This window comes from Magnolia sinica, chromosome 15 (genome assembly GCF_029962835.1).
Source record: "Magnolia sinica isolate HGM2019 chromosome 15, MsV1, whole genome shotgun sequence".
NCBI classification, from domain to species: domain Eukaryota; kingdom Viridiplantae; phylum Streptophyta; class Magnoliopsida; order Magnoliales; family Magnoliaceae; genus Magnolia; species Magnolia sinica.
The window spans coordinates 73310845-73336148 of NC_080587.1; the positions used below are offsets into that span (position 1 = coordinate 73310845).

The 25304-nt window shown below is 39.9% G+C and overlaps 1 protein-coding gene across 6 annotated transcripts in view; it reads left to right on the forward strand.

Moving 5' to 3' along the window:
• LOC131226728 (myosin-15) overlaps positions 1 to 25304 on the forward strand; it is an 80498-nt gene that overhangs the window by 19839 nt on the left and 35355 nt on the right. For 5 of the 6 annotated variants that reach the window (XR_009161993.1, XM_058222405.1, XM_058222409.1 and 2 more), the window contains 8 exons: positions 7363 to 7509; positions 7607 to 7708; positions 7843 to 7900; positions 7977 to 8078; positions 16758 to 16795; positions 16913 to 17039; positions 17142 to 17315; positions 23667 to 23798. Coding sequence is in view for 5 of the 6 variants with exons in the window: in XM_058222405.1 (XP_058078388.1) it covers positions 7363 to 7509; positions 7607 to 7708; positions 7843 to 7900; positions 7977 to 8078; positions 16758 to 16795; positions 16913 to 17039; positions 17142 to 17315; positions 23667 to 23798 (880 nt within the window). In the remaining variant the exon portion in view is untranslated. The remainder of the gene's footprint in view (positions 1 to 7362; positions 7510 to 7606; positions 7709 to 7842; positions 7901 to 7976; positions 8079 to 16757; positions 16796 to 16912; positions 17040 to 17141; positions 17316 to 23666; positions 23799 to 25304) is intronic. The other variant, XM_058222406.1, reaches the window with a different exon arrangement.

A 25304-nucleotide genomic window follows, 5' to 3' on the forward strand; every position in this document is an offset into this window, starting at 1 on the left:
GTACGTGTGATGGAAGCCCGCCTCCCCAAAGTGACACCTAGGCCTTGGTCGGCCAGGGGAGACCTCCAATCTCTTCAAGTTTGACGACGATCCGATGTAAGGTCAAGACGTGGTGCTCCGCCGAAGTTTCAGCCATCCTATAGGTCCAGATTCTGGAAACTAGCTGTAGGGGGATGAATAGCTGCAAAAGCTGGAAAATTCAAAGCAGTAATGATGATAGAAGATGAGAGATATGTATGGAAGATGGTAGGGGCGGATGAGGATATATGTGGCTTCGCACCACGGTAGTTAACCCTTCGAAAATGGAGGGCTTCACACCTACTTTTGAATTCTTCCACAATTCACTAAAAGAGCAGAAAAATAAAGTAGGAATTTTTATTAAGCTTCAATGAATGAAAAGAACTACAAGGGGTGCCTATTTATAGGGAAAACCTTATACCCCAAAAACTCGCACCATGTGCGCAACCTATTACTTGGCGATGAAGTAAACTAAAATAAAAACCAAACAAAAAAATTTAAAGCGTTCACGATGTTTTAAATAATAACAATAAGCAAAACCTAAAATATGAAATCAATCCGATGAGTGGGTCACGATCATGAGATCCCATGATGGGCGTTTCTTGACTATCGGGCTCACCCTTTTGAACCAAAACATCGTCTTTTAGTTAGGAGGCCCTCCCTGGACGTCGTCATCGAGCGAGTTTGATGGTGGGGCCCTCCTTCTGGGTACGTACGTGCGTAGGGGGGGTGGTGCGCGTGCGCGTGTGCGCATAATGTCCCCATCATGTGGTCCGCCTGATTTGTGGATTTGGAAGATAATGGTCCAAAGGTACTAAGATTTAGGGGCAAATAGGATGGATAGAGTGGATGTAACAGACTACAAATAGACATGGTTCAAAGGTGCCAACATTTAGGGGAAAATAAGATGGACAGAGTGGTGGTACAGACTACAGATACACATGGTGCTATGGGCCCACGAAACTCTGGTTTTGAACCCACTTTGTGCTACAAGTGGTGGAGAGGATTCCATTTCAATTCAAAATTGGAAAACATTGAATCGTTGATACACAGAGTGTGGTGGATGATGCACAGGTAATTGAAAATTGCATGCATGGAGTATGAGTAGGTTAATTTATACTTTCAAATTATGATTCCTTGTTTAGATGCATCCTAAACCAAAAACTAAGCTTAATTGATACCTGAATATCTGATTGGTAGACATTTATTGGATGGTTAAAGATGAAAATATTAAATGGTCCTATTTCATGAAATAAGTGTGATTCAAAGTTTAGGATTGTTCAGTCAATATGATTTTGGGATTGTAACATGGCGACAATAGTTTTACTTATTCGGCTTAGATTGAGTTAATTTATGCAATGTGTACAATTTTTTAGTGCACGTGTATCAAGTGTCATATGCTACCAGAGTATCATATAAGTCCCCTTTCAAAGAGAAAACATTTACTTTGGCAGATGGTGATCGGTGATACGCATGCGCTAGAAATTGCATGCATGGAATAGATGTAACTCAAATTAAACTGACCAAATTATGTGTCCAGTTTAGGTGATTCACGATCTAAAAACACTTTTTTTTTTTTTTTGGTTATACAACTATTGGATTGGTGGATATTTATTGAATGGTTAAAATTAAAAGTATCCAATGGTCTTATTCTAAAAGACAAGTGTCCACAAATCAGTTGGGATTGGTCAAGCAATCTGATCTTGAGATTGGAATGTAACTTCAGTGAGTTACACAATTTCGTCGGTCTAATTTGATTTAGTTAATCCAGAGTGTACAATTTCATTGTGTCCATCTATTAAGCGTCCAATGCAGCCGGAGTATCAAATAACTCCCCCTTACGAAATACAGATGACTCTTAGCAGTTACTTCACCACAGTGAGTTGTAATTCTCTTGAACAAGTATAATCTGAGAGAGCGGTTATATCTGAAGTTAATGGTACAACCATTTTTTTTTCTCCAACTTGTTGTACATTTCAAATATCCAATATGATAAAAATGTGGGCCATAGCATAATTATCAATTGATATGAAAATTGGCCATACCATAATTATCAATTGATATGAAAATTAGGCCAATCCATGTAGTGGGAGAGCCCTACAAGACACTGAGTCATACATTTTGATTTCCAATGATTTTGATCTTTTATCTCAATTGATGTGTATATCAACCTGATTTTAATATGCGATCATATATTGGTGCGACCCACCTTTTCACGGATTGGATACTCTATACCTGTGACATGTCACCCTTTATCATAACATATGGTTCAGCCGGTTTATCATCTTATTCTTCTTGAATTCTCATGCGTAAACTTTGGTATTCTAATGGTTTTATAGATGATACGCCAGCACTCAGAAAATATACCCTGGATTTTCAAGGAATGCAAATAAAACTTTCCCGATTGTGGGTCCAAGTCTAGATGCTGCATAGGACCAAGACCTACACTTAATCACTTAATTATCAGATTGGTGGATGTGTGTTAGATGGTTGAAATGGAAATTATCCAGTGGTCTTATTTTAGCCAACAAGCATCCACTAATTAGTAATGAGGATTATTCAACATGCCTTTTGGAATGTTGACTGACTTATAGTGCTTCAATAGTTTCATTGGTTTAATTTGAGTTAGTGTATGCAACATGTACAAGTTGTGAATACCTGTGGATCATCATCATAATATGCTGCCAATCTATCCAATACCTCTTGTTAAAGAGAAAAGAGGACATGATTCGTTGAGGGGTTGAGTGTTTGGGTGTGTAACATGTATTCAACGATCCCACACACACTTGTCAAAAGTATGAGACAATTATAATGGAGTGTGCACCATGCACATGTCATGTAGAAAAAAGGTCTCATATTGCATAGTGTAGGACATAGCACCGGCATCGGTACTGTGTATATGTGGCAAAACTCCATGGGCCCCACCATGATGCATGTGTTTTATCCACTCTATCCATTCATTTTGCCCGATCATTTTTGGGCATGAGCCCAATAATCAGGCAATTCCAAAGCTCAATTGGACCAATCCACAGAAAGTAGTGGGGATAATGAAGCCCACTGTTGAAACCCTACTAGGGCCCACTATGATGTTTGTTTGGCGTCCAACCTATTCATAAGGTCACACAGACATGGACAAAGGGAAAACACAAATATCAACTTAATCCAATACTTTTGAGGCCACCAAGAAGTTTTCAATGGTAGGTGCTCAATCCCCATTGCTTCCTACGGTGTGGTCCACTTGAGCTTTGGATCTACCCCATTTTCTGGCTCAATCCCTAAAATGATCTAGCAAAATGAATGGATGGCGTGGATAAAACACATACATCATCATGGTGGGGCCCACAGAGTTTTGCCACGTATGCATAGTACGGGTGTCGATGCTGTGTTCTACACCACGCAATTTGAGTCCTAAAAAAGGAGGGCAGTGAGCTCGTTAAGTGATATAGAAGTACTCTTAATTTGGATGGTTGGTCTTTTTCTTCCAACCAACAAATTTTCTCATACAGGTTTGATATACTTGATCAACGGGCCAATGTTATTTTTTGATCCATCACATAGTTCGCAATGTACTCTACCTGTTCAATGGCATGGATTTCTAGCACATGAGTCATCTGCGTGGTTCTCTACATGTGTTGCACACACTTACATGAGGACAATTGTTACGTGATCCTTGACCTGACTCTCTTTTATCGTTACACAAAGCATATCATATCTGATAAGATTTGTGCTTCTAGAAAGACTAGAATGGCCTTTTATGACTTAGTAACATTAAGGCGTAGAAATTTCATATAATAATTTTAAGGGAAATTAACAAACTACTACCTCATTAATTAGTTATTTACATCCTGGTACCTTTTTCGAAAAGCTTTTCAATAAGCTACTCCATTAATCCAAGCAATTATCATTTTGAGTAACTTCCGTTAGAATTTTTTAACGGAAGTTAGGGTTCCTGCGTGCGAGCAGGGGTTCAGTGGCTCAGGTGGGTCCTCCGTGATGTTTATATAAAATCCATTCCGACCACCATGTGTCACCCCATGTTAGGCCTAGGACCCAAAAATCAGCCCCATCTAATCATTTGGTTGGCCAGAACATAGAAAACAGTTTTAACCAATGATAAATATTAAAATATAAGTGAGGTCCAATAAATGATTAGATGTGACTGATTTTTGCATGAAGAAATCATCATGGCAATTCGAACCTATTGGATGGGTTGGATTTTGCACGCATTTGAAAGGTTGGAAGGTATATTTTGGATGGATTGTAATTTGTGGTCTAACTAGTTGGACATGCAACCTTCTCTTTTTCCATGGAAATTTACAACATTTGAGAGATGGTCTCCCGCCATTGATTTCTTTAAGGGGTCCATCATAATGTATAAGTGAAATAATGTGTAGCCCCACTTTTGGCTTAGGATTAAAAAAAGGCTCACCTGTGATTTCAGTTGGGCCACACTACAGGAAACAATTGGGAGAGAGATGTCCACCTTTGATTTTTACAGTACCTACCATGATGGTTACATGAAATCTATTCCACCCATTAGATTTCAAACCAAAATTTTAGGGCCCAAAAATCAGATCTATTGGTGATTTAGGTGGGCTACACTAAGGGAAACCATGTGGAGGGTGATCGTTGCCTTGAACACTGTTTTCCAATTGTGTGCTATCCATGAATCATGGATGGGGCTGTTTTTTGGGCCCTGGGCCTAACATGGTGGTCGGAATGGATTTCGTATAAACATCACTATGGGGCCCACCTGAGCTGTCGGCCCTTTGCTTGCACCGTGGAAGCCCAACTTCCACTAAAGAAATCTAACGGAAGGTAGTCGGCTGATAAAACTTGAATCAAGGGGCAACTTGTTGAAAACCTTAATGAGGTAGTAATTTGTAAAATTCTCTAATTTTAACTAACCTTAATTAAACTAAAATGGGGATCTTTACCGGTAGGTTTTTTTCTGCAACAGTGCAAAAATGCAAGGGGTTATTTACAAATACACATACATGAGGGGGTTATTTGCAGTATGGAAGAAAAGAGAAGGGGGGCGGGGGTTTCTATGCCAAAAATAATCTGTAGGAATATTGCTGCCATTGATTTCCAATTCTCTAACATTTTTGCACCTTTTCTATTGTTGAGTTTTATCCTTGCTATAGTGCTACTCACGATTTCAAGTGTTGTGGGAGCCTCGGGGGGCTGTCTATGCCCACCACCTTTGCAGCGCAATCTTGTAATGAATGCATTTGTTGCAGAAAATGGAGTAGATTTGTGCTGAGACCACTAATGAATCATGCACACATATTCCCCATACTGTCGTGATTTTTTTTTTTTTTCTTTAACTAATTATGATCGGGGCTTGCTAGACTCTATACTGTGCTGTTGAGTTCTTTGATATCTACACGATGCTTCATTTGGTGCAAGTGTTTGCAATATTGATAATATCTTCCGATACTTATCTGTATTGAGGTTAGCCAATATGAAATAGCCTGGAAGTCTATGGACTTATGCGTATCACATGAAATCTTGTTAATTATCGCATTGTTTTGGTGATATGTTGATACGATGTGAAAATAATGGCCGTTATATGCTACTTAATATTGATGATATATTCGATAGTATTGTTGATGCTTTCCCACTGACAACACCCTTCCATATTTTCTCAAAATAATCCTCAAAAACCCTAAAAATTTCCAAATTTCCCCAAATCTGTCTGTACTCCATTCTCGAGGTAATTTCAACCAACCCTCTACCATTTTTTTGGGAGAAACAACTGGATTTTCATTTGGAAATTGAGATTAGATTGTGGTGGGTGGTGGACTGATTTTCAGCTAGTGAGAATGTTCTTGTTTTTAATCTTTTTTTGTTGTTGTTGTAAATCACTAGAACTAAGGTGGAAATTCATGATTTTGCAGGATTTACATGCTCAATCATGGATGTTAACATCTGATTTGGAGATTTGGGAAAAAGAGGAAGAAATTCGAAATTTCCCTAATTTCCCCCTATTAGATTGCAATTAGAGTATGCAAAAATAAAAAATAAAAAATCATATTGGACATATTGGATGTTGATCAACAGATTGACAAAGGTTTTTGGATTTTTCGAAAAAATTATTCAATCAATATATATATATATATATATTCAAAAAATCCAAATTGATCAGCAATCATTTAGCCTTAATTTGCAAGTGTTTACAAGTGTTTTCTGATTTTAATATCAGTTACACTCTAATTAACGGATTTGGGAAAAATGGGAGAAATTCGAAGTTTCCCCCATTTCACTCATTGAAATTACAAGTAGAGTATAAAAAAATCACATTGGACATGTTGGAGGCTGATCTGTAGGTTGACGGAGGGTTCTGGATTTAAATAAATTAGATTTTTAATTAAAAAATTTTCACATGTATGTTTCTACTTTTTAATTGGCTTTTTATTTGCTCGTGTCTTCATATACGTCTTCTTAGATCTAGAAATGATATGAACTGATTTTGAATATAATTGCACCACTTCTGTTAGACAACGAATAGTTTAGGACTCTATACAATGAAAACTTATTATGTGTGCTTGTTTTTTGAGATTTTTTGACTTCCATTTGTGTAATGTTGTGTTTTTTTAACATCCCCTCTAGTTCCATTGGAAAATTTGACCAATTTTCCCATCTTTCCAAAAAATAGTGATACATTATGCGATACTCCCAGTATTTCCCATATGATACCTGATATGTTTCCGTATCCCAAGGGTGCGATACATCTATGGATTCCGATAATGAAAACACTGGATGCGCTTCATGTTTTCACTTGCTCACAGTTGCTAGGATCAACATTTTTTACTCTCTTCCTTAGTGGGCACTCTTAGGATAATTTTCTACTCTTTTGCTTTTTGTTGCTTTATTTTCACTACTAGTCGGGATCTACCAAGAAGAGGAAGAACATACTTCTTTTTACCATTTAGGGAACAGGGTACTTAGGCTGTCTACATGCTTGGATGAACATGTTTTCTTTGCTTCAAAATTTGTCAATGCATATGTTTTGGTGAAACCTGTATCAAGTTGCAGAAAATCTCTCTTTGTTATTTGAAGTTTTTTGGCAAAAATGGATAAATATGTAAAATGGGAGTCTCTTGACATCATCAGGATTTCCTTTTACTTTCAGTTTCTTTTTTGGTTAATTCTGTTTCAAGGTGTGGAAGTATCTCATTTTTAATTTTCATTGGTTACTTCACTGTATTTTTTAATAATGTAGTGTGGTAATTGTCCTCTTAATGCTTTAAACTTGTTGTTTTGTACCCAGTGTTGGTTTTAGTGTATCTACTTGATGCAGAGGTAAAGTGTTTTTTTTTTCTTTTCTTTCTTATTCAGGTGCCGGGCAGATCTTTTGCTTGCAACTCTATGCACACGTATGATACATACCCACGAAGGAAACATTGTCAAAGCTCTTGACTGTAATGCTGCTATAGCTAGTCGTGATGCTTTAGCGAAGACTGTCTATTCTCGGTTATTTGACTGGTGTGCAAGCTCTCATTGCTTCTTTAAGACTTGTTATGTTTGTGCCAAGACTGGGAATATATATGAGTTACTATATTGTTTTAAATGTTTATTTCAGGCTGGTTCAAAAAATTAATAGCTCTGTGGGGCAAGACCTGAATTCCAAGATTCAAATTGGAGTCCTTGACATCTATGGCTTTGAGTGCTTCAAGACTAACAGGTATTTCAACATCAGGAATATAATGTTTTATGAATTTACTGTTTATAATATCAATCATAATTTTTCTATATCCTTACCTGCTTTTTTGTCCATGACCACTGTTAAAAAATTGATGCCCTTTCTTTCTTGCCCAGTTTCGAGCAGTTCTGCATTAACTTTGCAAATGAAAAACTTCAGCAACATTTCAATGAGGTGGGTTGGTGTTGTGGAATTCACTAAAGCAGTCCTGGGTTATGGTACCTCATGTCATTTTCACTTTTCATTGCAGCATGTGTTTAAGATGGAGCAGGAGGAATACAGCAATGAAGAAATCAATTGGAGCTACATTGAATTCATCGACAACCAAGACGTCTTGGATTTGATAGAGAAGGTTTTTGGTTACTTTTCTTTGAAAGTTTTTGCTTACTTTTCTTGGAAAGTTAATCATTAATTATAGCTATATATATCTTGTGGAATGTTAATGCTTTTCAATATCTTTCTTAAATATGATTCGAGGTGCTTATCGATGTGAACCCATATTAATTGATGGAATTTCCTTAAATCTGCTTTGGGAAACTAAGGTTGGGACCCCTGTTGAGCTTTTGGTGCATCTTGGCTCTAGAAGCATCCCAACAAATATCATTGAAGAACTAAATAGCATATCTAAATTTGACCTTTCTTGTCTTCATATTCCATGCTTCCACCTTCTAGTGTTAGCCTTTTGCATTCAAGGGCATGCATGGTTGTTCTAGGTTTTGAGGAATCGAAACCTTTAGGCATGCTAAGCATAATTATATGAAAGGAAGGCTTCTAAAATGGGCTCAGGGTTGTTCTTTCCAACTACAATCTTGTTTGATTTCAGGGATTACCAGCGGAGAAGTTTGTAAACTTGGATTTTTGTACAAGATAAAATACATGACAATAAATTCACGAGGTCCAACAGAGGGCATATTGGTTCTTGTGGCCTGATTTGGTGATAAAATTTTGAATGTTTCTGTAAGTTTCTATTTAGTTGGATGCATCGTTGGTATCACTTGTGATTGAGTTATGGTATGCTGTTTTAAAATGATAACACAATTTCATTGACAGAGGAAAGTGCGGTAGAGAAGGTTGGGTATTGAGATCTTCCAACAGCCCCACTGACAAGGATTAAGGGCTTCTCTATTACAACTTTTAGATGGGGTAAGCCCCATCACCCAAGATGGCACCTCCCTTTGCCTTGATTAACACTGCTAACATATGGATGGCTGTTTGGAACATCCTACTGTTACATTCCTTCCAGACAGTCCAAATAACTAAATGCAAAGAGTGATGCCACAACAGTGTTTCTTTTGGCTCAAACACCCCCATTTCTAGGCTTGAGCCAAGGATTCAACGTAACTTGACATAGACCAATACATATTAAGCGTCACGAATATCTTCCTGCAAACCCCGAATACAAAATCACAATGGATGAACAGATACACTGACTTGGCATCGTTGAGACATATAATGCAAACATTCTTTGTCATCTCCCTCCTGTGTAAATGCTCAATGGTTAAAACTTTATCATTAGTGTGTAGCCAAACAAACAGATGGGTTGGATTTGACGCTTGTGTGGCGTGATTTGAGAGGATTTGAGTTCTGGTTTTTTTGTTCGGAAATGAGTTGTCAGCTGTAGAGTTCCCTAGTTTTTGCGAAATTAGGGTTTTGGCTAGTTTTGTTCTGAACTGTTAAATTTGAGCTTAAAACAATCTTTTTATGGATACAAATGTCTGAATTTTTAAATGGTTAAGTTCTCGCGAAAGAGGATGATAAACATTATCACTATGATCTAGCTTGTACAAAAACATGGAATCTTGGACAAGAACATCTCTAATTTTCTTCAGCAAGGATTTCATGCTTCAGGTCCCATTTGGTCACACCCTCAAAAGTTGCAGTTGAGGCCTAAACTCCATTTCGACGCAAATAGCAGTTTATGTTGTGCGTTTGGATGCACTTGCAAACCCCCTTCTCACCTCCCACTCGACAAAATAGACGCTAAAACTTTGGAGGCGCTGCTAGAGATGCTGGTAGAGGTGCTGCAAAAGGTTCAGCTAGAGGTGCTGCGAGACGCACTGACAGGTGCTGAGGGCGATTATGGTAGAGGTACCAGCAGAGGCGCAAGAAGAGTAGCTAACCATGCCGGTAACGAAAATGGGAATAATACAGAAAACGAGTGTGTAGATACTCATTCTCAACCTTCTGAAAACTATGCAGATGAATTTGAAGGAGAAGATGGTGACGGGGAGTGGGTAGAGGTTCGCAAGAGGGAAGGAGATGGGAGGAAAGAATCACAAATGCAATACCCGATAGCTGAATTTCTGACCCTCTTCGTTAAGTTTTACCCTGAAGGTTGGTTGCCTATTAACTTTTCAAGGATTTTTAGCCGGGCTGTAGAATTTATGGAGGTGGTGATTCCTTGCTCAAGGGGATTTAGCAATCCTCGAGGTTTTGCGTTTGTACGAATGCAAAAGGAAGGAGCGGTTGACCTGGCCATGAATATGTTGAATGGTGAGAGCTTCGGGGGGAGATGATTGCTGGTCCAATGGTCAAGATTTGGTCCGGAAGTTGTCAACCAAGAGAAGACGCAAAAATAGAAAGGAAAATTGGTGCTGGGAAAGAGAGGCACGAGTAAGAACTTTCACAATCCCCAGTAGCATTCTCGACGACTGAACAAGATTCTATCGTAGGGCGAGAATGCTAATTTCGTTGAAGCGGTTCAGCCTAGAACCTTTAGGGATGTTGTTCCTGGGGAAAAATCTTCGTCCCAAAAGGATTTACCGAATTAGGACCTGCCGAAGGCCTCAGAAGAGCGTCCAAACACGATCTGATGCTGGAGGGTGGTTTTAGATTCTGAACCTACGGTTCACATTCACCCTTTGGTAGTCGAAGAGGTTTTGCCTTCCATCAGACCCTCAATGGTGGCTACAACTAAGGATGGCTCCCTTTTATCCCATGTCAAGCTTTGGTTGAAGGCTTGTTGCAAGATGGAGGAGTGGAACTACAAAATTAGGGCGATTAATGCCAAGGATCTCTAGATTATGCCGAAGCTTGAATCGAAAGAAGATTTCATCTTCTTAGCGAGATCTCTGTTCAAGGACGACCTAATTCTCATAGTAGCAAGGTGTGAAAATATTTCCATACTTGGGTTCGAGGACAAATGGTTTTTACCTTGGGATATTCCTATGGAGTTGTGGAACACAAAGGTTTTTTGTGCCATTGGAGGGTGCATAGGTGCGGTTCTTGCCATCGACGGAAAATCAGAAACTGGGGAAGATGTCAGTGCGGTTAGAGTCTACAGTAGAGAAAAAAATCCTCCCCAATCCCCAACAGGAAAAAGATTCTAGTGGGGAATATAGGCCTATCTCTTAAGATAGAGAAGGAAGAAGCCTAGGGTATCCCTCTTCGATGGGGAGAATAGTGGAAACACAAAGAACCATGGGCTTTGGCTGGAGTTCGATCTATAGACGAAGGGGCACCATCCTCTGTGCACCATGGAACTCCACAGGATGGGGGTTTGTGTTGTTACGAAAGCATTGGTTAGATGGGCGGTGGTGGACAGGCGGTGACTCCTTGACGAGTCACCCCCCCTTCCTTATTTCGCGGGAGCACGCTTGGAGGAGAATACTCCCCCAATCACGATCGTGGCACAACAAGAACCCTCGCATGAGGTGGCCTCTGACACTCGTGTGGAGGAGGATACTCCCTCTAAAATAGACGTGGCACCAGGGGAGTCCTTACACGAGTTGGGTTCATACTCTCGTGTGCTGGACGCTTATCCTTCGGATCCAGGCTGCGAGGCTTGGAGAAAGGATCAGATTCACTTGGAAGGCTCGGGTGGTCGTGGCGTGACAGAGGAGGCTCCTTACAACGATTTGTTTCAACCTCGGGTCCATACCTCCATTCGAAGCTATGACAATACGACACATAGCGTCCAAGTGACAGCTGTGGCTCAACCTTTTATAAAGTAGGCTTCCTGCAGTGAACAGAGAGGTCACGTCTCCCCTCCCCTATCGATATCCCCAGTGCAAGTTCTTATTCGTGAGGGAGAGATTGCTGATGATCCACACGTGTCGGTTCAACCGTCGATGGACGAAGCGACTTCAAGTCCCTCCAAGGCCATTGTTCCTTATTGCAGGGGCGCCTCGAGGGCAGTTCTCCGCTTAGACGAGTTTCTATGCTCTAGTGCGAAACTTCTTGGTCTAGAAGATCATACCGAAGAAAGGCAGAATGGAGACATTTCCCTTGTCTTGGATCCTACATCCCTTCAACTCTCAGAGCGGCTTCCTGATAAGGAATGAGAGGGGTCATTAGAACACTAGATCAAGGCAGATACGTTAGCTTTGATAAAGGCGGAGGTTCAGGTGGATGGTTCTCCAACTGCGATGGGGGAGGCCTTCGTGGAGACTTTGGATGTAACCCCCCCACAGGTGATGATCGAAAGGATTGGCCACCAATCAGATACTCATGGTCAACACTCTAAACTCGGTCAGAATGACAGGAAATGGGCATATTTTAGGAGACAACTTGGAAGACGAGATTGATTGGATCAAAGATGTGATCGATCGGGTGGGGAGGAAACTTGGTTTGTCGCTACAGGCTTCGGATGAGGATGTGATAGCTTTCCTTCAATTCATTGAGCAAAGAGGCAAAGAGGTATCTAGAAGACCTTCTCGCCGAACTCCAAAATTCTAGAGACAAATGATGTGATTGGAGATGTCAATTAACTTTATTTCAGGCAACTTACAGGGCGATAAGCACAGGGGCAGAAGGGTAAGATTGGTTTCTTGATGAAGATTTTCAGTTGGAATGTTTGGGGCCTGGGACCCAAAGAGATCTCTAAGTTAAGAGCAGTTTGCAGAATTTGAAACCTTAGATTTTAGCAATTCAAGAAACTAAGCTTTTGTCCTTTAACAACACCTTTCTGGATGAGATATGAGATTCTAGTCCCAAGGACTTCGTTGCTTTCGATGCAACATGGTCAGTGGGCGGTATTGTCGTCGCTTGAGACTCTAGTTTATGGAGGAAAGAGGAAAGTTGGTGCGGCAAATTTTCAGTTTCTGCGGTTTTATTGGAGCTATCTTCTGGCATTAAATGGCTTTTTATGGTAGTGTATGGTCCATGGAAAGCATCTATTAGAAACAGATTCTACGAGGAGATTCATTTGATCCCAGATAAATGGTCTTTTCCTTGGTGCATAGGAGGGGATTTCAACGTTTCCTGGTTCACTCACATGAAATCTTCAGGATCCCATATGCTGATTGGGTGCAAAGATATAATTTGATTGATATTCCTATGCAAGGGGCTATTTACACTTCGTCAAATGGTCAGAGTATCCCAATTATGTATCGGCTTGACTAATTGGTTAAGAAGATATCCTCTCATTCGGATTAAAGGTCTGTCGAGAACAATTTCAGATCACAGATCTATTTTTCTAGAATCTGCTAAGACAACGAGGGTCCTAAACCTTTCAAATTTGAACTTTGCTTACTCGAGGTGAATGACTTTTACAACTTAGTGGAAAATTGGTGTAATGCTTTTTAGGTCTCATCCATGTCAGGTGACAGATTTCACCCGAAATTGTAACAATTTAAAAGTAAGCTTAATATCTGGAGTAAAAAAGTCTATGGATTGGAGGCACAGAAGAAAACTCATGAGCATCCACGAAGAGATCCATGCTTTTGATATCACGGAAGAAGCCAACCCTCTTTCTGTAGAAGATAGCTTAAGATGGGAGGAACTTCTCAAGGAACATTTGAAATGCCTTAAGGAAGATGAGATCAAATGGCGTCAATGATCTCGGGCCCTATGGTTAAAAGAGGGTGATAGAAATACGTCCTATTTTCACAGTGTGGTGTCGGCAAGGGCAAGAAATAACAAAATATCGTCTATTTTGGTGGAAGGTAAAAGAATAGAGGAGAAGGTGCAAGTTTGCAATGCCATAGTTTCTTTCTGCGAGAAACTCCTTTCTTGAGGATTCTTGGAATCGTCCCCAACTGGACTTTCTTCCTTTTTCTTCTATATCTTCTGTCAAAGCGAGTGAGTTGGAGAGTCAGTTGGCTATAGAAGAAGTTAAGGAACCGTCGATAGTCTGGGCTGAGATAAGGCGCCGAGCTCGGATAGTTTTCCCATGGCATGTTTCCAAGTTTTTTGGAACATGGTGAAAAGCAATGCCATGTGCTTTGTCAATGATTTTTTTGGTAACGGGACCCTTAATCTAGTCTACGGTGTGACTTTCATGGCCATCATTCCAAAGGTAGAGGGAGCTGAGAACCTTAAAGACTTTCGGCCCATCAGTTTCATTGGTAGTTCGTACAAGATGATCACCAAAATTCTTACCACGTGATTTCATAAGGTGATAGGTGATATTGTATCCCACACTCAAGGATATTTTTTGGAAGGTTGGAAATTTTTGGACATTGCTCTTATGGGTTCATTAGTGGATAGACTCCAGATTTAAAGAAAAGAACACGGGGATCATTTGCAAGTTAGATATTGAGAAAGCTTGTGACCACTTTCAATGGGATTTCATTGATTACTTACTGAAAAGAATGGGGTGCGGAGACATATGGAGAAAATGGGTCCAGATGTGCATCAGAACCGTCTCATGCTCAGTGCTAGTCAATGGCTCCCGCAAAGGTTACTTCAAAACTTCTAGGGGTCTTCGCCAAGGAGACTTGCTTTCCCCCTTCCCGGTTGTGGCGGAAGCTTTTAGTTGGATGCTATCGAGCGGCCAAGAAGCTATTCTTATTAGTGGATTCTGTGTTTCCAAAAACATGAATCTCATATCACATCTCCAGTTCGCCGATGACACCATCATTTTCTGCGATGTTTCTTTGGTTATGATGGATAATTTATGCAAGATTATTGTTTGTTACGAAGCAGTTTTTGGGCTGAAAGTCAACATGGGAAAAATTGAGATGCCGGGCATTCGTTTATCAAAGGAAGAGGTGTCCCGTTTTACTTCCATCTTAGGTTGCAAGGTTGGATCACTTCCATTCTATTATTTGGATCTCCCTCTTTGCTTCAGCAAGCCTGCAACCTATCTTTGGGACAAGGTGATTGAAAGAATAGAGAGAAAACTCTTGAAGTGGAGAGGTCGGTATCTCTCTTTGGGTGCGAGAGTAACTCTTTTCAAATTGACCCTCTCCAGTATGTTGCTTTGTTTTATGTCTCTCTTTAAGTGACCCTAAGCGGTTCGGAAATGATTCGATAAGCTAAAGATGAGACTTCCTCGGGAAAGGTTCCAAAGGTGGCAATAAATTTCACTTGCTGAAATGGGAAGAGGTGTGCAAGCCCTTTGTGAAAGGAGGAGCTGGCTTGAGAGATCTTTCTAACTTGAACAAAGCTCTTCTTAGGATGTGGATTTGGCTTGAGAGATCTTCTCTTGGGATTTTGATATTTGTGATGATGATAGCAAGTTTTGTGTGTGTGTGTGTGTGTTTTTTTTTTTTTTTTTAAATTTAAATTAATTAAGTTAATTTTGCTGATTGTTCTCACACAATATTTGAGTTCATGCATTGGTCCTACATCAGTGTCGTAACGGTAATTATGGTGGTTGTTATTGCCACTGTTATCATTATTGAATACCTTGCACCCAAACACGCCTGCAAAATCTAATGATTCAGATGTTTCAATTGTCAAGTAACTCTTGATCAATCACATCCTGATATGTGGCACTTTGGGGCCCGAGAAGCTAGGTATTTCCACCCTCTCCTCAGCCTCTCCATGCCTATATATATATATATATATATATATATATCTATACACACCCCTTATGGGTTCTCATCTCAGGGCAACAATTAGCCTCCTCTTGTGACCTACAAAGTCTGCAAGCATGCACTAGCCAACCTGCAACTCTGCTTTTCCTGGGGAGGTCATATAGCTATCTGAGTGATCTCTTGGGTCATCATGGTTCAGACCATGGTCAAGTAGTCATGTTTACACCATCGCCTGTGTACTGCACCTGACATATCATGCTCCCCTTAGCCGTCCGAGTGACCTCATGGTGCCAGCTTGGCTTATGGTTAAGATCATAGCCTTACCCTGCTGCAAGTGTACTGCACCAAACATAGTTGTGATACAAACAAGGTATAGCCTGAATATCTCTAGGCTGCAGGCATATCGGACGTAGTCTATTGGGCAACAATTCGCGAATAAGCGTGCCCCTATGCGCATTTTTTTTCACTGCCATCAGAGATTTGCAATTCATCCATGACTCACGATGTACGCTGTGGTTGCCAAATGCACATTTTGAGCATAAACGAAGGCATTGTCAGTCAACCAGATCTATGGACACATTCAGATTTAGTGGCAAAATGAATTCACCTGGAAACAACATGGCTAAAAGTTGACCTCAAAAAATCAGCCCTTGATGCTTTTGAAGCTACACAGGACTGGAATATACATGTAGTGCACACACTGCACATTAGACACCTTGCATTGCATAGATAGGAACTTGGTTTCACTGTTAATTGAGAGCTTTTATCCAAGGAGGAACAGTTAAGGGCTTGTGGTATGTCATGACCTGGAATACAGTCCCCACAATTCAATAAAATCCCTCCTAAGGAGGAGACTTGGATTAGATTTGGTTTTTATCTCTCTTCTGTGAATGATTAAATTCCGTAGGATAGAAAACTCTGAAATTGGTTAGGACCACATGGAGTGTTCCTTTTGCTTGGCAGTACGCCTGCAACAAGCAAATGAATTTGTATACTTTCCTAGCAACTCTAGCAGATGAGAGAAGATAAATCTCCTGTTTCAAAATTTACCTGAATTCGTTCACCCAAACAACTTTGACTGCCATCTATAGGTAGAAGCTAAGTGCGAGGCCCCCTTTGGTCATTGCACTCCTATACGAGCAACATAAAGGAGACTTTGTGCACCATTGATTGTCATAGAAGCGCACCTTTGTGCCATCTGCAATTTTGAAACGAGTATACTTGGAAAGGGCCCTGTATTGACATTGATTTCATAAGTGCTCCCGAAAGCAAATTATGTAACTTTTTTTTTTTACTCGAGTACTAATACTTTGTATTGTCATTTGCAGAAACCTATTGGGGTTATTGCTCTCTTGGATGAAGCTTGGTACATGATTTTCTTTCTTTCTTTTCCTTAGTTATCGCAATCTGTAACTGGTATTGTTTTTTATTCTGGAATGTTTTTTTATTTTTTTGTTCATACAAATTTTTGTTATCTGTGCAGCATGTTTCCAAAATCAACACATGAAACTTTTTCTACCAAGCTGTTTCAGAGCTTCCGAACTCATCCAAGGTTCGAAAAGCCAAAATTTTCAGAAACAGATTTTACCATTTCCCACTATGCTGGCAAGGTATGTCACACTTATCAATTTATTGTTTTCAAATGGAACAGTTTGTTGAAAACTGTTTACTCTGATTGATAAACACTTTGTTTGTCATTCCTTGTTTGATAGGTGACCTATCAAACAAATTCTTTTCTAGACAAAAATCGTGACTACGTCGTTGTGGAACATTGCAATCTTTTGTCATCATCAAAATGCTCCTTTGTTGCGGGTCTTTTCCCTTCGCTGCCAGAGGAGTCTTCAAGGTCATCTTACAAGTTCTCTTCTGTTGCCTCTAGATTTAAGGTATCTTTTTGTAATGTTTAATTTGGGAGCTTATTTCTAGTAATAGTTGCATTGTCCTCTTTTCTTTTTGTTTATTTCAAAACTGCCTATTTCCCCTTGCGTAGTTGTTAGCATAGTGTAACTTACGTGCACCAGGGCTTCTGCAACGATGCTCCGAACAACAAGTGTTTGTTTGAATTGATGTACTCATTTCCTTGTCAATTGTCAAAAGTGTGCAGGGTGGAACCCCGCATGAGAGACACTCACAACTCACACCATAAACGGCCCCATAATGGGCAAGGGTGGAGGGACTCACAACTTACACCATAAATTGCTCCCCGTGGGAGAATATATTAGGGATGCATATTTGTTGCTCCCGGGATTCGAACACAAGACCTTTCGCTTTGATACCATTTCAAATAACCACTTTCTCTAAAAGCTCGATCTGTTAGAGGATGGTGTATCAATGTATATCAAGGGACTTTAACAAAAAGAAGCCATCAATGGGTGATGAAAAATGGGCATTGTTTCGTATAATTTGGAAGATAAAACTTTTCCAACCATTGTCATCATTTGAAAAAGACCCTTTTCAATTTATGTGTGCAATAATTGTTTCTTGAACTAGGATGTGGGTGTGCTGTTGAAACTCATGGCTCATTGTAGGTATGATCTTTACCAAACTGGAAGAACTAATTTTTCTCTACCCTATGTAGTTTTTGTTTTTCATCAATTTGGCTAGTAAAATCTATGAACAGTGAACGTATTGTCTATGCATTTCATTCTTACTTTTCTATATTCTTGTGCTTGTTTTGTTTCCCCAATCTATTTTGAGTTTTTTTATTCACTATTCTCATAATTTATCATTTTGATTTTTTATTTTATTTTTGTTTTTTTGTTTTTGTTTCTCGAAGTGAGGCTTAACTTCTATTTTATTTTCTTTTCCCCTTCTATTTTGTTTCTAGGGGTGTGTTCAGACGTGAATTGCAATTTGCAAAATACATTTTCAGCGAAATGGCATTCAAGAAATTAGATTGTTTGGATGAGACCATACCAATGACTTTAGGCCCTCTAAAGGCTAAAGCACATTGCTTCTGGATTTTATTCCAGGTAGAAATTGTAATTAGAATTTAATAAGTCAAGCTAGATGCTTATTTTTGCCAATATCTCTTCCGTCAAACATATTCTTCCAAAGCATATATTCCAAAACCCAAGCATCATGGGTGGTAACCAATCAGAGTGACCTCCTTGTCGGATCATTGTTTTTGCTAGTCAATCATTCCGGGCCACCTTGGAGCACCTATACCTCTATAAGATCATTGTGACTGGAAGATTCCAACCATCTATCAATCAATTCAGAATGTTCAATTTTCATGATAATCAATCTGAACCGTTTATTTTCTTGGCCATTGATCTACCTTAAGGATCACCCAATCAAAGTAATTCTTTAGATGCATGGGGAGCCAGATGTGGGTGGCTAGCTGGAAGCTAGTGTCAGCCACACCATTTAGGGTTGGATTTGGGCTAGGTGTTTAGATTTGTTGATTGGATTTGGGCCTGTATTCTTGAGCTTGATTAACTTGGCCTACATTTTTGACCTCGATTCTAATAAGGTTGCATTTTGGTCTAGAATACTAAAGCCATATGTTCTGACCTGACTTGCATATGCTATTAAATTAATAATAATTTATTACTATTATTAGTATATTATTCATTGGTACATAATTTAATTTGGATCATTTTTTTGTAAATCCATTTTTTCCCTATCATATTGTTCACAAATGATGTAGGATATATGGAGCCATGTATCGCCATGGTTCGGGCCCGTATCGAGGTGGCACACCCATATTGGCCATGGATCATATTGGTACATATTGGGCGATATGTACCCCTTTCCGGCGATACGTCGGACCATGATTTATATTCCGTTTGGATTGGCTTTGGTCTATGTTTGGTCTAGGCTTAGTGGTGTGATTAAATTAGTGTGTTGCATTCAGACTTGGGTCTCTTTTTCTTGCAATGGGCTCAACATGAGCCTTAATATTATGGCCAATGGCAGTAATGCGGGGGCATCTTGGTGCGATTCCAACGATGCACCGTATCTCCACACTGGAGTGGGGTGGCCCATGAGGTGGGGCCTGTGAGATGTAGGATGGCCACGAGGTGGGGCCCATTGTGGGACCGTGCGATTCGGGGAAGCGGGGGTTGCCCACGGGGAGGTCTCACTTGGGTTTGTCTGCATATAGGGATAAACCAGTCCTTCGCCATCAGCTCTGGAGCTTTTGGTACACTAGTCGGTTGTCCGCTATCAGAGTGGGAGTCCAGGGATTGAGTCTCCTCACTAGTATGGGTGGATGATGCCGGGGCATCTTGGTGTGATTCCAAGGATGCACTGTATCTCTACGCTGGGGTGGGTGGCCCATGAGGTGGGGCCTATGAGATGCAGGATGACCACTAGGTGGGGCCCACCATGGGACCGTATGATTTGGGGACATGTGCAAAGCGGGGGTTGCCCACGGGGAGGTCTCACCTGTGAGGGCCTGCATATATGGATAAATCAGTTCTTTTCTATCATCTCTGGAGCTTTTGGTACGCTGGTCGGTTGTCTGCTATCAGGAATACTTAGTTTGGAGTTGGTCCTAGATCATAGTTCCCTTAAACCGGCATGGTTTAGCCATGACTTGGCTCAGCCTGGTTCATTTGCAATCATATGTGGGGCCCACATGACATGATGGATGATCTTGGTTGATGATCAGAACTTTTTCAGTATAGCTATCTGTATCATCCATTCTCTTAGCCATTGATTGGTTGGTTGGGATTGTTTGATCAAAGTTATTCTTGAGAACATGTAATGAGAATTGGGTTTCACATGATGGACTGTTGTGATCTATGATTAGGCCTTTCGTAGCATAATCAATGTTGACCATCCATTTTTGAATGTCTAGTATCAACCAACCACACTCATTATTGGGAAGATAGGGTAATCAAAGGTGGGACCTACATGATGCATGGTCCATATCGATGATCGGAGCTTTCCTAGTCCATTCGATCTAAATCTTTTATTTTCTTGTCCATTGTTTGGGTGGTGAGAATTGCTCGATATAGGTGGTTCTTGAGAAGCTTAGTGATGCAAGACTGATGCATGAACCAAAGAACATGTGAGATCACGTAGTAGAATTAAGACAATCAACAAATAAACATAAGCATTGCCATAATCAACACAAATCCCATGAAAGCCAAAAGAACATTATGCATAATCCTAGCCTAAGTTACTAACATCGTCTTGCAAGATCGTTAAATTAAAAGAAACTAGGATGTAATGGATGTAGGGACATCTAATTAGCATAGGGTATAGTCTATTTCAAAGTAGAAAACCTGATACGAACTTGGGTAAAATTTAGGGTTTGGTTAATTTGGGAAAGTAGGAAAGTCAGGGATTTTAGATTTTCGGGAATTAAAGAAAGGGGTTTAGGAGAAGACGAAGGCTTAGGTTGTGAGAATCGAAGAACTTGAAGACATTACCTTGATGCAGGGGAAAAGAGATGGTGGTGTGGGGATAGATGGAGGCCTCACACATCCGTTAATGAAGATTAGCATTGTATCAATCTCCCTTCCAAATCGCATGAAAGTATCTTCAAATTGCATGAAGATAAAAGAATAATAAAGCAAGAGCCTTCTCTCTCTCTCTCTCTCTCTCTCTCTCTCTCTCTTATTATCTTAAAACCTAATGAGGGAGATGGTCACACGCCCACTCTCTTTTTATAGCTTTAAGAAAGTTAAAAAATTACAATTAACACCTTATTTTGTGAATTTTGACGAAAATAACCATAGTATAACTAAAATCAACTAAAACACTTATAATGATGTCCAAATATAACATAAACAAAACTAAATCCTATAATACTAATAAAATCTAAAAAAACTAGTGGACGATCCATGATCAATAGCCCGATCATTTAATCCAACGACCGAATCGTCACGTCCCTACAATCCAACGGTCTGGATCACTCCATAAAGCAGCCGATAGGCATATTCCTAGTGTGGGGTCTTACAGATGCTTACACATACACATGGAGTCTTTAGCACGATTATGGATACTCGCCTAGCCACAGGGAAATCGGTGTGACATGCCTCTTCCTCTGATACGTACGCAAGGGTGTACGTGAAGTAATGTCCTCATCACATAGGCAATCAAAGATTTGGCCCCACATGGTGAAAGGTTCGATTAGTGAACCTTTTCAACTATAATTGAGTTGGGATTGTAATTCATTGATTGTAATCAACCTGTTGATTGTAGTCAACCTAATAGACTATTCGATAGCACTTGCTTGTAATCTGCCCATGTACTAGCCTATTACATTGCACCAGTGGGAGCTTTGTGCTCTCATTGCAGGTCCCCAGCCTATATAAAGAAGGGTTGTGTGATGTTGGCTCCTAGTTACAAACATATGCCATAACTTCCAATGTGAATCTGAGGACAAAGTGGTGTGGCGGAAAATGATTCATGCAGCTGACCCCAATTAGTTGGGATAAGACTTAGATGATGATGAATTGATTTGGAATTGTCTATTTGTTGGCCATTGATTGGATGGTTAAGATCATAAAAAAATATTATCTAAATATGCTCGCAAACACCATCTTAAGTCTAGAAAGAATTGCTTTGATAAGCCAAATTGCATTTTGAAAGGGACGTGCGATGCATGCATAAAAACCAAATTGCGAGTTGGAGGCAGGCTAGATGAACTAACTATGTGCAATTGACAATCCACTTTCTGTTGCAAAGCCGTCAAATGGTACCCAAGGTTTAAAAAGAAAATGTCATGAAAGCTCTTCTAGCAGGATCAATCACTATCTGGTGTTATATGATGAAAAGGGCCTATTAAATACTTTCTATTATTTTCTGAATAATTTCCATTACGTGATGGAAGAACAACAATTAACTTTACAGTTTATTATTATTATTTTTGAAATTTTTTTTTAAAAAAAAATAAAAATCGGGTCATGCATTATGGTATGTACTGTTGTTTTCTAGTAAAAATGTTCATTATGTTCTCATGAGGTCAACTTTTACCTTGACTTAAACTGTCCAATTGTAGAACCCACTCTAGATGGGCCATAAACACATAATTGAAAAGTTTCACTTTGACGGATGATCCTAATTTGTTAACTAGTGAGGATTTGAAGGGCTGATATTTTGCACTGCGAAATATTTTGAGCTATTTGGTACTAAGTACCTCTTTGAGAAATCTTGGGTTGGGTCCTCTTGAAATCTGTAGTTGTTTTATCAAGGGTTGTGGGCCGGTCCCTTTAGTGCCTGAGGTAGAATTCTATTGAGAATGGTCTCCCATTTGATCATGTGGAGCATTTGGAAAGAGCGCAACAAAAGGATATATGAGAACTTATCCCCACTGGTTAGAAGTCTCATGCAGAATTAATTTTTCTCGCATGGAATGGGGCCATTGGGTATGTGTTATGAGAATATAAATGTGCTTTCTTCACTGAGCCGGATAGAAGTTTGAATGAAGTGTTGAATCATAAGAGGCCACCCTAAATGAGTTTCTGGATGGGTCCTTCCTCAAGTAGGGTGGTGGAAGCTCATTGCGGAAGGCAACCAACTGTCGAGGTGCCGTTGTGGACTCACAGAATGGTGCGTGTGCTGTTATATTCAATTAGTCTTGTACATGTGGGTTTAGCAAACCTGATATTTGTTCCCTGTGGTAATGCCAATAACTTTTGGACTGGGAATTGGCATGGGCATTTTCTATAATTGATTTTTTGTTCATTTTATTAGTAATGACGTGATGAGGACATCCGCTTGTCGTCTGTTCGAGTGTACACGAGGAGGAGGAGAGCACTGATGTCCTTACGGTTGGATGACCTGTGCATGGTGCTCACGGGGCCTGGATGTTCATGAGCATCTTCTTGAGGAGCATCGGGCCGTTGATTTTCATCGATATATCATTTGACTGTTGGATCGTGGTGGGGACCATCATCACTGTCGGATTGTGATCATGATTACTTGTGGGGCCCGATGGATGATACATAGGCCATTCGATGGCGTAGGGTTGATCTCATGATTTATTTTATAGTTTGATTTATGTTTTGGAACATTTATGAGAGATGTATTATGTTTTTTTTTTTCCCTTAGAATATGGGTGATTTAGTCAAAGTACACTACACGGTTGTTTTTGACAAAAAAAAAACTTGCTTATTTTATAGGGGGGGGGGGTGCGTGTGACCTCTCTATGGTGGATTCTGTACTTGGTGTAGTCTGCTTTGAAGCTGTTGAAATGTTCTACTGATCTGGTTCATATAATTTTTCTTAAGCTGTTAAAATGTTCTACTGATCTGGTTTATATATATTTCTCCTTGTAGCAACAACTTCAAGCACTCATGGAAACACTCAACTCAACAGAACCTCACTACATTCGCTGTGTCAAACCAAACTCATTGAATCGTCCTGTAATATTTGAGAACCAGAGCATCTTACATCAGTTACGATGCGGGGTTAGTACCATACGATGTGTATTTCTTGTGTTTCATCAGGCTTGCTTATCAGTTGGTATTACCTAGGAATGTTTTTAGTGATTCATCGTATGCCGCCTTTTTTTTTTTTTGACTTAAAACTGTATTGGCTGTACTTTTTAAAGATGAGTATATGATTCTTGTTACGTATGTGCTGCTCTGTAACTACTGCATGTTGGACTGTTCAGATGATTGACTTTATTGATTTTAACCTTCGCTCAAGGCAAAAGAAACCTTTCTGTATGGATCTCTAGAGTCAATTTGTAGTGCAGCATTTGGAACCTGAAAACGATTTTTTGGAGGTGCTTGCCTTGTAACCTCGATTACCAAACTACCTTATCTGCTAATTTTTGAGGGATATTTGGCAACAATAAATTTTTGGTGCTGCTTAAATCCCCTTTCAAGGTTTTGTCTACCCATCACTTTTCAGAATCTTCAAATAAAGGGTTCCATTTTTGTTCTAGGTTGTAACATGACATTACAGCTCCACATTGGTGGTTGTTGTTGCATTGATGATTGTTTGAAAGTTCATTAGCAGCATGGTGTGCCATAAAGGCCATTACGTAAAGTTAACGGTGGCAATTGTTACATGTTACGGGGTCGTAACGGCCTTAACAGCCGTTATGGAAAAAATGACCCGTAATTGCCGTTAACGGCATGTTATGTCCTCTATAAAGGCCATAATAACCCTACAATGGTCTATTACTGGACATATACAAGTTTTTCATACTTTTTAATCAACATTACGGGGCAGATATAGGTTTTTCGGGGTTTTTTTCTTCTTCAATAAATAAAAAAATAAATAAAAAGAGAGACCGTAAAGGCCATTATGGGGCTGTAACAGCCGTTATGCCTCGTATCATAAAGGTAACAGTGGTAGCCGTTACGGCCACCGTTACCGTTACAGAACACCTTGATTAGCAGTACTGATGTTTTCTATTCCTTCATTTGCAAGTAGCTATCAAGACTTGGTTCCCCTCATTGGTGCTTCTATTGCCTAGATAAATAGGACCTGTCTTACACAGCTATACATGGCATTATTGAGGACCTTTTGCTTGGCCATTTACGTAGATCACTTATGCATCTAATAATCAAGGTTGACTCGATGCTTGTCGCCTGCCCCCCTTGTGGTGAAGATTCTTCCATACTAGTCCTCTGGTTTTTTAATTCAGTTTATGACAACCTAAAAGTTGAGTTCTTCAACCTGATTGCTTTTAAGCTCGGACTTTTCCCTACCGCCTGCAATCTCCCAGCACTTGCAGCTTATGGCCCCTGACCTTAGCTGCAGGAACTGTCTACACAAGTGCTGCTCCTACTTCCAGTCTTTCTTCTTTGCCATTTACACTTTCTAACATTTTGAAACAGTTGCTTCCCCAATCCTGAGCACCATTCCTCCTCTGCCTGATCATTTGTGTAAGTAACCCTGGCTAAAGATGGTAGAGTATGTGAAAATGTTGGTGCTCCATAGCAATGAAATCTCATTTGGTC